Genomic DNA, 16,622 nt, shown 5'->3' on the forward strand with positions numbered 1-16,622 from the left:
CAACTACTAGATTCTAGATTGCCAAAGCTTCATAGCAACTCGATAGCATCCAGTAGTGTGAGAACACAAGAGGTTTGCTAAAATATGGTGTTATGTAGTAGTTTTAACCACAGATCTGACAACCTTAAGGTTTGACAAGTACTACATTCAGAGCCAAAAGATATTCAAATGTGTTGATAAATACAGTCAAACCACGATATAACAAAGTTGTACTTGCAGCGAACAACTTCGTTATATCGAGAATTTCGTTATATCAAGGTTTCGTTCATTCAATAAAACTAAGATGGGGAAATAAAAATAGTTCGTTACATCGATGTTTGACTGCACTAAAAATTGCTTGTTACTCAATGACTGCATGAAAAAAAAATTAAATGTTGTTTAGTAGGAATGCTGTGAACCAGCACTTTGCTCTACAGTCCAAGCGAGAGTGACCTGTATCATAGACAAACAAAAAATCGATGAAGTTTACTGCGTGAAGAGACACTAAAGGGAAATATAATTCATGCTGTATTAGAAAATAACCCTTCAAAGATGCTAAAACACCACTCTTACAGCGAGAAGACGACTGGTAAGCCAGAAAAGGCACAAAACAGAATGACAGGTGGCAATGCCACTTTGAAGTTCCCGTACCAGCTCACCATGACGTCATGAATTTTGACAGCGTCTGCTAGGGCCTAGTTAATTCTTTACCAGTAAGAATGTACAACTCCGTGTTCTAGAGAAGCCAACGATCATCATGGCAAGTTTTGGGAACTGTTACTAGGCCAATGCGGCCCAAATATGAAAAGAAACATTTTTTATTTACGATGTCACACTGAAGCTCCGACGTTGGGGTACCGGCACAACATGTTTAAAAATAAATTGACCATTCATGTTTATTTTATCTTCTAAAAAGTTCTCTTCTAAACGGAAATAGAATTTTCAAAGAATAGTTAATCAGCCTGAACTGATCTACTGTTTCGCTTTAGTGTCTCTTTAAGTATTCACGTAATAATGGCCGAAGTTTCGATACACGTTAATTTGGACTACTATGTTGGTAAATTTTTTAAAATTCATGAAAAGACTTTGTTTGTCCTTGTCTTCAACTTTCGCGGTTAATCTGTTACCAAAATTTCGGTAGCCATTGTACACTGGTTCTACGGACTGTTTGGCAGCACACGGTGGAGTGGTCTGATAATCGATTGGGGAAAAATTAGTCGGTGGTTATTTACTAGAGCTTTTTAAAAATCAATTTTGCCCTAAGCTGGACACATTAAAACATTAAACACATTAAACTAAACACATTAAAAAGCAAACATCTGACTTTTACATTTTCCTAGCAAAAATTTCAACTGGCAAAACAAAGTAATTGGGGCACATGACACTCATGAACACGCTCACCGAAATGGCTATGCACATGCAACAAATTAGGTGGTCACATGAGCAAAGTTCAAAAACAGGTCTGTACAAAAATCAAAAAGCACAATTTAGCACATGGGCATTTTGTACCAGAAATTCTGGAGCTAGGAAGAGTTACCTGTATGAAAGTTTCCATGCCACTTGAAGGCTGCTGCTGACTGTAAGGCTCTTCATGGTATACAACCAGTGCCGACTCCCTGTCAGTGGCTACAAATTCCTGCCGCTCATAATGATGTTGTGGTTGGTGTAGGGACACAGGAACTCCATTTGCATAGTCAACCTGCGGACCAAATAACAGCAATTTGAACAACACAAAATGATATCTCACTGTCATCACACAAGACTTATGTTATACAAGGTGTTTCAATAAGGACCTTCAGTAACTTCCCAGTGAAAACACTTCATTCCAAAGACATCCAAATCATGTCCCAATATCCATGCACCATTTCGGAGACAAGAAGGACATCCGTCAGACATCCAACATTGGATATCCTACGAAAGAAATTCTAGCGATATCGTATGTGGACGATATCATATGTGGACATACACATAATTATCTTCCCAGAGGTTTCGTGTTTCCCTTTCCTTGTGATGGAATCACGCTTTCCTGTATGTTCAAATTAGAGGCTGAGGCTATCATATGAGAATCTCATGTGCACATCGTACCTTACATATTTTCTGGTGTAATTTACTTTTAAAACTGTATGGACGTACTGGCTGTTGCATCTGTAACATAGCCTCTGCAGAACGTAATACGTAACATCATAGGAACTGTGCAAAAGGCCCTGACATGTCCATGCAATGTACCCGGCATATCCCCACGATGTCCCTCATGCACATGCAAGGAATGTCTGCAAGATGTGGAAACTATGGCCGAACGATCATGAAAAGGAGATCTGCTGGACAAATTCAGCACATCCCAGGGATATCAATATCCTAACAATGAATTTCTAAAGAATATCCACTAGATGTCATTGCAGTCATTGGGTTACTCTTTCACCACGTACCAACATACCCAGGCTGCTCTCATGAGCAAAACGCTAAAGCCACCGAGCCACCACAAAAGAATTGGGAAGAAAGAAAGAAATGGAAAGAAAAAAACAGAAGTCTGGCAAAGAAGAAAACGGCAACGGTCATCGGAACAACCAGCCATGAGTGACATTGTTGATTGACCACCTCCACAAGTGAAGACAACATGGACTAGAGTTGACATTGAAGGAAGTTTTCTTCTTCTCAAAAGCAGATTTCTCCTGTGCATCTGATATATTTACAGAACCCTTTAACCAAATGAAACAGTGCAAGGATTACTGTGTATAATACTGCACAAGCCGTCGTGCCACTGCTTCACTGTATGTGCGAAATTGCAACTTTTTTTATTTTTAAAGCTGATGATTTGTTCGTTGACAGCAGAAGACGTTGTGTGGAGAACTGGCTCACAGTATAATAAGAAATTGCTCTCCTCTTCTGCAGCATTGGTAGAAGCGCAACATTACGCTCAGTAAGTCGTACACAGTTTCGTGTAGTGTCGGTTGATGTAAACATTCACAGGTATGCACGGAGCCCTGTCATGTTGCGAAAAAGGAAACCTCATTTATTGTGGTGGAAATGGTGTTCCCTGATGGTGAACAGAAGAGACACGACTTATTTGTCCCTCCTCTATCCTATCCTACCTTTCACATTTTACTGCTGGCTTCACTTGCATTCTTTCATGTTGGTGCTGTTTTATAGGTAAGCTGCTACTGCTAGCTTCATTCAAGTTCTTTCACTTTGGTGCTGTTTTTAGGTAAGCAGCAGTGCATGGCATCAGCCAGTCATAGCAGCTACCAGCATGACCACTCACTCCAGGCACAGTATTCTCTGCTGTAGCTTCAGTAGAGTTGTTGGAAAGCAAAACTTGACTATCATTCTTTGCAATCGGAGTTTGAATCCACTCTGAGCAATACTAATTTTTTTATTTATAAACTACTTGCAAAGCACTTACGGATCCTTGCGACAGACACCGAAGAGCATAAAAAACATACACACATATATATAGGCGAGCGAGCTCACAATAGCTATGGCTGTAAAAAAAAATGACCACTATCTTGCATTTTTATGACAAAAAAAAAAAGAAAGAAAAACTCACGGCCATGCCAACATCGGCGTAAGCATGAGGTGGCCAAACGACTTCTGCAGGAGGAGGTCCTCTGGAGCTGGATGCAGTGCTGTCGGAGACCAGGTCGGGCGCCTTGGCACCCAGAGATGCCTCGCCCATCTTTCACTACAGTACCTACAACAAGATCACCACCACCATCATCAGACATTTTAAATACAATGTAGGACAAGGCCTCTGCCAAAGATCACCCTTTGGAACCCATTCTGTTACTACACATAGGTGCTGTTATCCTCTGACCTTGTATGTATGGAATGGTTGCATTAAACATACAGAACAGAACACACTAAGAAACTTGGGGTACCTGAGGCAGTCCGTAAGTGAATCAACATATGAACTAATTAAGAGACTCAGATGAGCTAGTTCGTTGCTGGCTTGATGGAACATGTTAAAATGGTGCGTGAGGACGGGACACAGAAAGAATGCACAGAGGACAATCATCAACTTCAACTGAGCTTTATTGCAGAAAAATTACACAGGCAGCAGTTGTTGCGCAAAACATTGTAAACAAACACACACCACGGCGCACATTGTCAGCATGATCACAACACAAGATCATCATGTCATACATCACTACGGAACGTCCTGATCTGTGCAAGATTAAAGAGTACTAATTGTGTTTTTGTTTTCAGTGTACTATGTCTCGCGTAATTATTTTTTCCGCGTTATAAAGAAAACACGCAAAATATGAAAATAGCTTCATGACTGCGCGTCCGCGCGCTCCGACACCAGTGGTCCCAGGCGTTGCTTGGAAGAATTAACTCTGCTCAATGAATTTGTCCTCCTCCTCAATGCCCCTGCATACTGCATTGGCTTGGTGCTTCATGCGGAAAAGGAAGCTCACAGTGACCAATGCCAATACCGTTGACACATCACTGTCCCATGGCTGCCAAGCCAGGCATTGAGCAGAGTTAATTCTTCAGAGAAATGCCTGGGACCGGTGGTGTCGCAGTGTGCGGATGCACAATCATGCGGCTATTTTCATATTTCGTGTGTTTTCTTTATAACGCGAAAAAAAAAAAATTACGCCAGACCTAGCACACTGAAATTAACAGAATCGGGTGCTTTAAAACACAATTATTACTTTTCTATCAAAATTTGCAACCTCAATTCAGTTATGAAAAAAATCCTCTTGGTGCAGTACCTCACTGCTGACAGAATACCACTGGTTGCGTCCTCGTATATTCTATATTTTAATTTCCTCGCGCTATTGCACATTAGAACAATCTTCAGGACCTCACTGCATCCATATCAAACCACAAAACATTTCGCAATAATCTGATATGCAGTACTCCTAATAATGTACAATAAAGTTTCACTGCATTATATAACTCTGTTGCTAACCTACGCATGTACATTCGTTACCTCTGCATTTGACGTCAATTCTTTTTCTGCTCAGTATAAATGGTCCCCCTTCCTTATTCAATGCCCTTCAATGGGCCTGTAAGGTATTGTGAATAAAAACATTTATAAAATAAACTATTTTTCCCACAAACTGTAACTAATTGAAATACCTTGCCTACCAATGTTGTTGAAGGCCCGACACAGTCTTTTTTCATGCCCGCTCTCAATGACATAAGACATGGATTTATTTACTTTTATCCTGTATTTTAGTGTCCATTGCACAGAGGACAACGTCTTACACAGGAAAATTGTTTTAACGTGAAAGCGTTAAGTGCCCCATGTCGCAGGAAGACTGATGTCAGTGTTGGCGTTGGCGGAGTTCCCATGAGCGAAAATTTCCGTATATATTTAGGTATATGTATATGCCACACCTTGCTAGATGACATGCAGTATATGCAGGTTATATTGCCACACCATTCTATCCCTAAAGTTGCTCATACCTTGTCTTACGTTTTTGACAAAATTATTCCTCAGAATTTTGTGAACGACAGCCCACAAACAAATGTCGTGAAACAAAACACCGACAGCGCATGCCTTTTATGTTAAATCTTCTAAGACTGAAATATTAAAAGTGCAAAACAATAACAGAAACCTGAAAATTATGTAATTTTCTTGGTGCAGTTATGCCCTACCTCCGAAATCGGCCCACGCAAGAGGCCGCGTTTCTACCATAAAGCTTGCCTTCGTGCATGGCATTCGCCGCCAGCATTTCCTGGTAAACGTTACGGTTACATAAGATGCAGTTGCCGGGAAGCGTAAGAAGCAGTCGGGGATCCTTGTTCCACTTTTAAAAGCGAAGCTTAAGCATCCTCCAAGTTTGTTTTTTTTTGTATTTTTAATGTTTTTTTTTATATATAATAGTTGCTTTTTTGTTCTTTTCATTTTTGTACAGTAACTCACTCCTGTCAAATGCTCAAAACATACATTGGCAGAATTGAAACAAATAAAGTAAATAAATTATAAACCATCGGTTAGCTGCTCTAAGCATTACCGATGCTCTCAACTAGAACACTGGCTACCTGCAATTGCTTTCTAATCCGGGCTGCTGTATTCCCGTCCCTTGGCATTGCATCTATCCTTTTTCGTACCCCAACTCATGCAGTCATTAATCTCGTTTCAAGCTTATTTTAGTTATCCTCCAGCTTTAGGCACCATCGGTTAGTACTTGCAGAGTGCAATAATATCATGCTTTTATATACAGCATGCTGGGTGACGCTGATTGTCCAGTTGTGCATAGCATCACAAAGTCTGCAAGCAAAATTACATCTTGTGGGGTATCCATCATTTGCCAGTCGGTATCCATGGCTCTCGAAAGGCCTACTGGCCAGTGGAGTTTTGCATGTGAGTACTGCCAGAAATTAGGAACTGACTGACTAGCTTTCACTTGTGCTCATAACAACTGAACCTACCCTAAAATTCCGTGCAAGCTTGATGGCGCGTGTATGCTGATTCGCTGCTACATCCCCTGGCAGGACCCCGACCAACATGTTACAAATGGATCATTTCCTCCCAGTGGTCATGGTCGAGGTCCGCCTCATCGCGCCACTCAAGCTAAGGGTTGGCTGCGTCCTGATGTGTGAACATTTATACCAACAAGGACATGTGGGCAGATTGTCGTGTGCGTCTTGTTCCTGCGAGACATTTTAGCACCAGGTAATGGAGTGTCCTGGTTTCCTTGCACACTGTACATCTCTACTGAAGCACTACTGTCTTCTGTCTCGGGGTGTATGACTCTCAATGTATGCCGGCACCCCAGTGCCCGTGCATCTTGGCATGACCAGGCTCATCGCACCCTGCTCAGTTTCCCACAAGAAACTGACTTGGGTACATGTTGGTAGCGCATTTTTTTCTTTGCAAGTTGATGAAACCTTTTTATTTTTTTTTAATTAGTGCACTCTAGGGATCATTTCTGTTCCTACTGCCCTATATGCTATTAATTGTTGCAGCTTCACTTTAGTCTCTGAGATCTGTCAGCTTGTTTTTTCATTCTTCTCTTTTTCAATCTGTTTCTAGCCCCTCCTTTCTAAATGTAAAAAGGTGTTGTGCCCCTTCCGGGTGGCAGTTACCAGTTTGCTTCATCTCTTATTTCCCTCTCTATCATTGTATATATGTTTTCAAACCAAATAAATGATAATAATAATTGAATAGAAATTATCTCAAAAGTACTATGTACATTTTCTTTTTGGAAAACTTAACTCCATAAATTAGGTAAAGAACAACTTGGTCAAGCTTGCAACAAGGTCCAACGCAGTACAAATCCACCAATCAGCCCATGAGGTCTTAAGAGATCCTGCATATAATAAGAAGTGTGTTATTTTAAATGCGAAGGATTCTCTGCAATTGGCCTCCCAATCAGTGTGGCTTTCGTCCCACCCATTACAAACAAAGCACATCAATCAAGAATTTTAGAAATTTAGTGCATTAATTAAAACTGATTTTGTATAGCTTGGTTCCTCATGTTATTATAGCAGTAGTAGATTAAAGGGCACACACCAATGAGAAGATGCTTTGTAGGTGCCACAGTTATTGGAATTCTTGGAATTCCAATAACTGTGGCACAAGAATTGGCACAATTCTTGTTCCAATTCTTGGAACAAACATTTGACTGGAAACTGCAAAGGGCAACTTGAGAAACAGCTTCTGAAAGACAACATGTACGAATCAGAGGCATCTATATGCAGCTGTCCAGCTGTGATTACCTCAAATGCCTCGGCAAGTGTCAACAAGTCTCCCAGAAATTACGGAGAGGGGCCTAACACATCGGTGGCTTTTCAGCTGAACATGGTCTCTCTTTCGTAAAGGATAAAGGCAGAAATAATATTTAACATTTTTAATTAACTTTAACAATTTCACATCGTTTGAGTATTTTGTGCACGAAAATAATGTTTAGCCCTGAGACATTGCTATGTTCAATGATGTATGTACAGATCGGCATTGCAAAAGGGAAATGTTGGCTACATGAACTAGTTTAACCTGAACAGTCGCACAATTTCATATAACACAAGACATGAAGACCTTGTTTGGTTGGAACGCTTTTGTCGTACAAATTATGGGAGGCAATCGGTATCCCACCGCATTGCTGATCTTTTAAACACCCTAGCTACAAATGGACTAAACCCAGACACCATGTCTGCATGTTCCTTTTTCATTCATTTCTTATCACAAGAGACCCCTGGATGATTCTTGCATTGCTTTTGTTATGTATATTTATGTGCATAAATATATTGTTACAAGCGTGAAAGCCTTGTATGATTTGGGTATGTGCCGCCAGCAGTAGTGGGACACAGGGTAAGAGGGCAGAAGACGACGTTCGGCTAGCGATAGCTGAACCTGACCATCGGTTGTGTTCCAATACTAAACCCTCTCTTCACGGAGAGTTACCTGTAACACCGGCCACGACGGCCGCATTTCGATGGGGGGGAAATGCGAAAACACCCGTGTACTTAGATTTAGCTGCAAGCTAAAGAACCCCAGGTGGTCCAAATTTCTGGAGTCCCCCACTACGGCGTGCCTCATAATCATATCGTGGTTTTGGCACGTAAAACCCCATAATTTATAGAGTTACCTGTAACAGAGTGGTGGAGGTGCAGGGTACACGACGTCGCCGTACTACGGAGTCGCAACCACTTGAACTTTGCTGGAGCCACTGTCTAGCCAGTCTCTCTCTCTCTCTCTATATATATATATATATACATATATGTGCCTATATCTATCCAGCCTGACTGATCTTGATGTGTTCATTTCTTTTTCTCAGTTTGCGATTCTAGTGCTATAGTTTATTAGTGAAATTTTGTCTGCATCTTAGTTTGTTGCTGCTGATTTCTTTCCATTTCTTTTTTTTTTAATTGAGCATTGTACTTTGAGAATGAACCTATTTCCTACCTGTACATATTTGTTACTGTATTACGAGTTTTTTCTTCGCATTTTATTGTTTCTTGTACAGCGCCTAGATTTATGTCAAGGTACCATGTACAGCCTCCCACATTTTTAGCTATATCATGCGAGCATCCATCACACATCTATTTAGCACCTTTAAGCGGCGATAATCAGCGATACTGGCAGAAGTGCTCTGAAGTGCACTAGGCACTTTCCTGTGCAAGAGTCTAATGCAATGTTCCCTTCAGGACGGCCTACGACCATACTATAGTGTTCTCGCGCGATATAGCTAAAAATGCGGGAAGCTGTACATAGGCCAGTGCTGCTCACTGTCGAATTGTAGCACAGGGGGCGGGGCTTAGTCAAGCTGCAATGAAGCAGCTTTTTCCCACAACCCCTTTCTCTTCTTGAGAAGAATAAAGTTTGATTGATTGCCTGATTGATTGATTGATTGATTGATTGATGGGCTAGTTAGTTCTGGAGCATGGTGAACATTTAACAGTGCAAACAGATGGAAGACACAACAAGTACGTGACACAAACGAGCACAGCATAGATATCTAAACTGAATGACACGTGTGTGAGTATGGCTTCCCTGATGCTGACAGAAAAGAGAAGCAATTTCTGGGTGTTTGTGTTTTGAGAAAAATACAATTATGATTAAGTGGCGACAACTTGCATGTGATAGTTGTATCTCTTTCTTTATTTTTGCGCACCCAATTTATGGCATATATTTCGTGAACTTCCGAAAATAAAACGAAAATAAAAGTAGCTGAAAGCAGCTACAGTTTGTGTCACCAGCTCATCTTGTCCTTCATCTGTTCGTGCTGTTAAACGTTCACCAGGACCCTGAAACATCTTTTGTTGCAACTGAGAAACATACTAGGTGCGACGCCTTGTAGGCTCCCTACTGCATGCGGTGGAATATTTGGCTTGCATGCTCACATCAGTACTGTCTACCAGTGTTGCGGAGTTACCATTCTGGAATTGGAATGACTCCGGAATCATTCCACATTTTCACGACCCGGAATGAAATGGGAATGGAATTAAGCGCCTTTTGCCTGGAATGGAATGGAATAACGTGTTTTTCCGCAAATAGAGTGCTTTTTCGTCTATGCGCTGTATTTTTTTTTTTTCAAAATATGCCAAAGAACCAACCCGCCCACGTTGAAACATTAGTAAGTCAGAGCCTTGAATTGAACCACAAAGCAATATTTTTGAAATGGCTTGGCTGATTATAAGTATGGTACATTTAGGAGCAACTTGCCTGCTACAATTCTGTCCTTATAGACTAAGTTGCCCCGAAGTTTGTCTCAATTCTTCGCGTAACCGCGGCTCTGTGCCGTTGGTATCCGTTGTGCGGAACTACGGTGGCGGCATACTCCCCCCACTCCTTACGCCTTGTGATTGTTTTTTACCTCGGCGGCGCCTTCGCCCAGGCTGCCTGGTGTCTCCCCCCCCCCCCCCTTCACTTTTGTTTTTGCTTCTGTCTCGAAAAAGCGCTTCTAAAAGTTGGGATGCATATGGACGCCGGCGCGATGCTTGTGTTCACTGCAAGCTTTCGCATACCAGCTTGCGCGCTGTATCACCTAATCACCAATTTGATACGGCACCTAAAAAGAAAGCACGAACGTGAGTACACGCAACAAGAGAAAGGGCTGGCAAGCCAGCCGAAGATAACATCTGCCTTCATCGCTGGGTGAACCTCTGTGCCTGTTCATCTAAAGGCTGCTCTTGACGACGCCATAATATAAGGTCTCAATGAACACTACTTTTCTCAGTATAAAAATACGCCATGTAGTCATTTTAGCATGAATACATTTAAGCTTAAGCAATATTAAAATATCACAAGCTGTTAAAGCATGCTGACCATGCAAATACTATAGGTGGCGGGAGAACTGCCTCTATGGGAATTAGTAGGGTGGTTGTAGTGTACCAGGTATGTCACCAAGCTACTTTCCCTCGACCTTGGTAACATGTTTTGCGTATTTTTGCAGTTCTTAATGCGTCTGATGACATCAGCTTTATGGTGCGTTCATCAGTAACTCAATAAAACTATCAAGATGTCTTTCTTATGTTGAGGAATTACAGGAATGGAATTGAACTGCCTGGCCATTCCCGGAGTGGGAATGGGCTATGTTTTTTCATTCCGAGGAATTGAAAGGAATGGAATTATGGCACATTCTCATTCCCCGGAATGGAATTAGAATGGAATGGGAGTGCCCATTCCGCAACACTGCTGTCTACTGGGTAGGCTGCCCAAGGTACCCTCGAGAGGGAGGACGTGTGAATCTTTGTTTGAAATTTCAGCTGTTCTTGCGCCATGCAAGAACAGACAACGCAGTGATTGCCACTGCGTTGTCTATGCGCCGTGCTGTGCTTGTCTGTGTGCTTCGCTGCTGGTTTGCAAACGTGATTGCCACTGCGTTGTCTACGTGCCGTGCTGTGCTTGTCTGTTTGCTTCGCTGCTCGCCCTTGCCTGCACGTTGTGGCCCTCTCGCGGCCACCACATCCTAAACCTGGTGAGGGGCCCTTTAAACGAAGCTAACACTTAAGGTGATGTGAGCTCTGAGCTTATATGGAACAAGATGTCATTATGGCACACCCAAGCAGATTATTAAAAAAAGAACTTCTGGAGTCGAAATGATGTCCCGAAACTAAAGCCAGACAGGTGCCATTTTATGATGGCCACGAAAAAACATTAGCTAGTATAGTGAAGAAAAGGAAGTGCTTTCTTCTCACTCCCTGCGAGTTTTTATTTAATTCACTAATTTTGTTGTGCAATTCTGCTTGATGTGGATCTTTGTGTCATTGGTTTTAGAATAAAGCCCGACCTTCTTAGCAAATTTTATGAAAGATCATGATATCAAGGTCAGTATAATATAGATACTGTATTCCATTCTGATTCTTTTCTTGGTTCATCAGTGGTCTGAGCGTACGTTACCATCAGGATCGGCTGGTCATGACCGGTGGATGATAAGACACAGAATCAAGCGAAAGGAATCGCTACACTACACCGGCCTAGCACTCAGTCAAAGGTAACATATTTGTCAGAAACAATTAGCTTTTATGTTCTAAGTAGCCTGGCATTCACATTAACAAAGCAAAAGCACTTGAGCTGTGAGCAGACTCCAGCTGGCACAGCTCTATTTCAGAGGTGCAGTGTGGGCAAGTGCTGGCTTCGCCTCTGCTGGTAAGAAACTATGGGGGCTGCCACTTCAGAATGTTTTATTTTAAACCTCCTTGGGCACACCACATTTAATTTCTTCTTGCAATTTCTTGTTCCTCTTTTTTCTCGATTTTGTTTAATCCTCCTATGGTGTCAAGAAGCAACCAAAGCACAGCCACAACTATGTAAAACTACCTCCTGCCAACTTTAATTTGACTGGACGAATAGCAAAATAAGTGCTTTTTGAGTTACATTCTCCGCATATTGCTAAAGACTGAATCTACACAGGCAATACCTGAACAAATCAATCCAGAGTTTCACAAATTTTTTCAAAAGGTTTGTCTATTGTAGGTAGGGCTAAATATGCAAACAGAGAAAAGCAAGGCGTCCTTCCATACAATAGCAGAAACACAAGGTGTTTCAGAGCCAATATAACATGTCAGCAGTGAGAAATGTCTTTCCACAGAGCAGCAGAAACATACTTGCATTTTGAAGCTATAAAGTGCTGTGTCAATTAGCCCTGAAGCATTAGCTACTATTGTGATCGTATTCTCGATCATTTTCACTCACAGTATCGCTTTTGCGTGACGTAGTGCTCAACCAGCCAATCAGCTCATCCAGTTTTGCTCAAACAGCCAATAAGTGCAGACTGAAAGTGACATTGCCAAAAGTGACCATCTCGGAATACATCTCCCGTTCCTTGCTGTGAAGCCAAAGTTATTTTTAATTATTGTTTAATGTCTTTTCTTATTCTAATTATTATTCAGTCAAACGAGTCCTTTTGATCTATGCATTTAACATAATCTCTGTAGGCTTTGTACACTATTGTTCAGAGGCTGAATATGTGCTTAAATTTGTCAGTCACTAATTAACGACCAAGTGATCAAATGCCATTCGAATTTTTCCCCTCTACACATCATGCTAAGTGCCACATTACTGAGTCCAACATTCATTACTGAGCACACAATTGATGGGACAAAGCCCTTATCAACAAGAGAGAGATACCAGAGCACGGCTGCTCAGTCGCCTCAACTACACTAAGTACCTAAACATTGTTTGGAGGGCATTTAAGCCATTGCATGTGGCCATCAGTTACTTTACCCTTTACGTGATCCCTTGGGAACTTTTTAAACAAGCCGCCGTGGTGGCGTAGTGGCTCTGGCGTTGCGCTGCTACGTCTGAAGGCGCGGGATCAAATCCCAGCCACTGCGGCCGCATTTCGATGGGGGCGAAATGCCAAGAATGTCCGTGTACTGTGCATTCGGTGCACGTTAAATAATCCCAGGTGGTCGAAATTAATTCGGAGACCCCCACTACAGCGTTCCTCCTAATCATATCGTAGTTCTGGCATGGAAACTCCCAAAGTTTAGATTAGGAAGTGGAACCTTAAAAATAGTTTCATCCTCACACTGTCCACATTTTGCAGGGAAGCACTCCTTATCGTGATCTACAGGAACAGATAAAGTTTGCAGCAGGCCTGCTAATTAGAGTCATTGTGACTTCACCTTGATGGCATAGGTGTACAAGGTGACCCCAGAAGTGTGTGGGGCTCACTGGGTGCCCTTCTACACCACAAAGATGACCATCCACCAATACGCCTGCCTTGCAATTTCACCACAGCGGGCTGCAATTAGTCACAGAGCACAAGTTCCATGGCTGCTGTTTATCGAGAGCAGTTCAGAACATTTTTTTTTTATTGAAGAAAGCAGTGTTGTTTGGCTTGCAAGTTCAATGTCATATTGAGAGGAAAGTGAGTGGTTGAGGAGGGATGGGGGTTAGGTTGCAGTAGGGGCGGCATAAACATATAATTAAAACAATATTCATGTGCAAGCAGGCATTGTCAATTCTGTGGGCTTAGTATTCCCAGAAAATGGGAAGTAAGAAGAGACAGGCTTTGGGGAATTGGAAAACTAGCTATCTTTTTAATGATTAATTAAATTATGTATTAATTAAACATTAGTTATAATTTTAATTATGATTAAAGTTAGAGATAATGAATTTATCAAGAGTTGTGCAGCTCAGAGTATAAAGTGCAAATAAAACTTTAGAAGTTTGTACAAATATATAAATCTCATCAAAAGTTTTAAGAGAAAATAATCAAAAACAAACAAAATTAAAAAGCGGTGACTCGTACTGCTAATTGGGCTCTGTTTTCTTTACTTCCTAGTATATATATTCAGGGTAGATCCCAATAAAAATTCAGTTGTGAGACAGCACTCACGTGCACTTCCTGCTTTGTCCCTTGAGTTCACACTTAATTTTCGTAACTATGAATGAAAAAGAAGAATGTATTTTATTACTGCTATTGTGACCCCCCTCACACAATGCCTTATGTCAGGCCTGTGAGGTAGGATGTTTAAACAAGAAACTGAAGCATTCCTCAAACCGCATCTTTTTTCACAACTTTTTACCAAGTAAAGCGAAACATCACAATATGTCTAACAACAAACTAACATTATCTGGTGTATGTAATGTATGGCTTTGTTCTCGTGGAGAAACACCACTCCAAAACTGTAATACAAAATTTACAAACAAATTTGGGCCTCACAATGAGAACATGGTTGTCAAATCTAGAAGAAAAAACAAATGATATCATTTATTGTCAACTTCACAAAATCAAATGGCCAAACTGTGAAGACATGTCTTCTTGAGTTGAAACAATGGCAGCATCACTGCGCCATGCTTTCTTTCCTGCCTTTGTTCTCAGAGAAGCCAGCCCCAATAAGGATTTTAATTCTGCAGGACTACATACATACATAACAAAAGTAAGCTTCCATGGTCATGCACTCAATAACTTCCATGCACCATTCATCATGACAGCAAATGTGTTGCTTTCCAAGCAGTGTGAATGATATAAACTGGCTAAACACTATCTAACCTAATTGAGTTTCTCCTACTAGTAGCATGAATGTAAACACCCAGCTTCATTGTTAAAAGCACTTCTAGTGTGTAGTTCATTACTACTGTAAGTTACGTAATGCTGCATTAATTTCGCATAAAACTAAGAAATCTAGACTTCAGCTACTGTTTGTGTGTGCCAGTTTCCTCATCAAAGGTATTAGCAAAACTCAATTTCGTCATTAAACTAAAAAATTTCTAGACTTCAGCTACTTTTTGCATATGTGCAGCTTCCTCATAAAATGTATTAGCAATAAATACAATTACTTACGTCCATGACAAAAATTAACATCGCGTTCCATAACACACCAAGGCTGCGCTTTTATATTGCAGCATTGTATCGTCCGTTTCATAAGTAGTGCTGCTTCTGTTTATTCAGGCACTCCGCCTAGCTGGAGCTCGAGATTACGTCGTTTGGGGCTACAGAATACAGGCGTTTTAACGCCAGCGACATCACACGTTACATATCGATATTTAACTTGCACATTTAAGTGCGGGTATTAGCTCTGCAGTAGCCTAGAAATATTAAATTATCATTCATTTGCCAACGGGCGACCTCAATGCTAGCGCATCGTACTCAGGCGCTCACTATACTCGGATTCTAGATCTGCAAGTCATCAAGGAGCTTGTGTTATCGTTACGAACGTGCAATGCGCAGTCATCAACGAAAAGGAGTTCCGCTATGTGTCAGAACGTCTACTCGATACCACAACCGAGCATGCATAACCGGCAATCCTCCAAGCTAAAGCAGCCTCCTACGGTGCCTCGGGAAAAGAAGCGCATCAATTTTTTTCGAGCGAAGTACGGGATTTCCAGAGCGTGAAGGAGAGAATAAGTCACAATTCCATCACTTCCTTCGGCATCGATGCAGCACACACACTAAATAAGGCACACAGGTCGGCCACACAGATCCCATCGGTTTCAGAAGCCCGCACACGGACGAAACCCGCCACTAAAACACGGGCAATGGCGTCAGGCGTTATTGTGCAAGATACAACGTCGCAATGGCCTTTTGCTATCACGTCGTCGACGTTCGATGAAAACGCGCAGCTACTGCTACCGCACTGCTCCCACAGCAGCGCCAAAACGACGTGGCCACCCCTACAACGGAATGGGTAAGCGACGCGCAGTCCGCAGGAAATAAGCAGGGAAACATAAAGGACCGTACCAAAGGGACGGAAGGTAACGCAGGGTGACAAAATGGAACGGTCCAACCGGCACCGAGGCATCGGACAGATTTCCCCGCGCACGGGCGACAGAGCCGACTAAGATAGCGAGAAAAACACTTACCGGCGGGGTTTTCGAGGGTCTACCTGGCCTTTTCTTATATGCAAACTGTGCAAAGCATCACAATTTACAATGGAGTTCGCCCTCCTCGCGTTGCAAACTTCCAAGTCTCGCGCGATCTCGCGAGAACTGCGAAGCAGGTGGGTGTGTCAGTTTCGTTTTCTCCGTGCCGCCGCGGAAGATTGCGCCGAGCCGCCGGCAAATACGAACTTGATAATCAGCGAGTTTTTCTTCTTTGTTCTTTAGATCCTCACAAGGTGCTGATAAAATGAGTACAAGCATCACTTAAAACTTCCGTCGTAAAGTATTTTTTTTTTTCAGCTCGTATTCACGTTGCTCTTCAGAAGCTCACCATGCCTCTTTGCAGCTATTATAAAGCCATTGGTAAAGTAATTATATTTATCTTTTTACAAGTTACAATTCCAGAGAAGTGTGTTCG

The 16,622-nt window shown here is 41.8% G+C and overlaps 1 protein-coding gene across 4 annotated transcripts in view; it reads right to left on the reverse strand.

The window, feature by feature from the left end:
• The window catches only part of LOC119455576 (PR domain zinc finger protein 15-like), an 86,880-nt gene extending 70,563 nt beyond the window's left edge, over nt 1-16,317 (reverse strand). For 3 of the 4 annotated variants that reach the window (XM_037716976.2, XM_049668872.1, XM_037716975.2), the window contains exons 1-3: nt 16,187-16,317; nt 3,524-3,667; nt 1,517-1,678 (exon numbers count right to left, since the gene is read on the reverse strand). In XM_037716976.2, coding sequence (XP_037572904.1) covers nt 1,517-1,678; nt 3,524-3,652 — 291 coding nt within the window. In that variant the 5' untranslated portion in view covers nt 3,653-3,667; nt 16,187-16,317. Of the gene's footprint in view, nt 1-1,516; nt 1,679-3,523; nt 3,668-14,219; nt 14,266-16,186 lie in introns of all 4 variants that reach the window. The other variant, XM_049668871.1, reaches the window with a different exon arrangement.
• Nucleotides 16,318-16,622: the final 305 nt, after the last annotated feature.

This window comes from Dermacentor silvarum, chromosome 6, assembly GCF_013339745.2.
Source record: "Dermacentor silvarum isolate Dsil-2018 chromosome 6, BIME_Dsil_1.4, whole genome shotgun sequence".
In the NCBI taxonomy this organism is placed as follows: Eukaryota; Metazoa; Arthropoda; class Arachnida; order Ixodida; family Ixodidae; genus Dermacentor; species Dermacentor silvarum.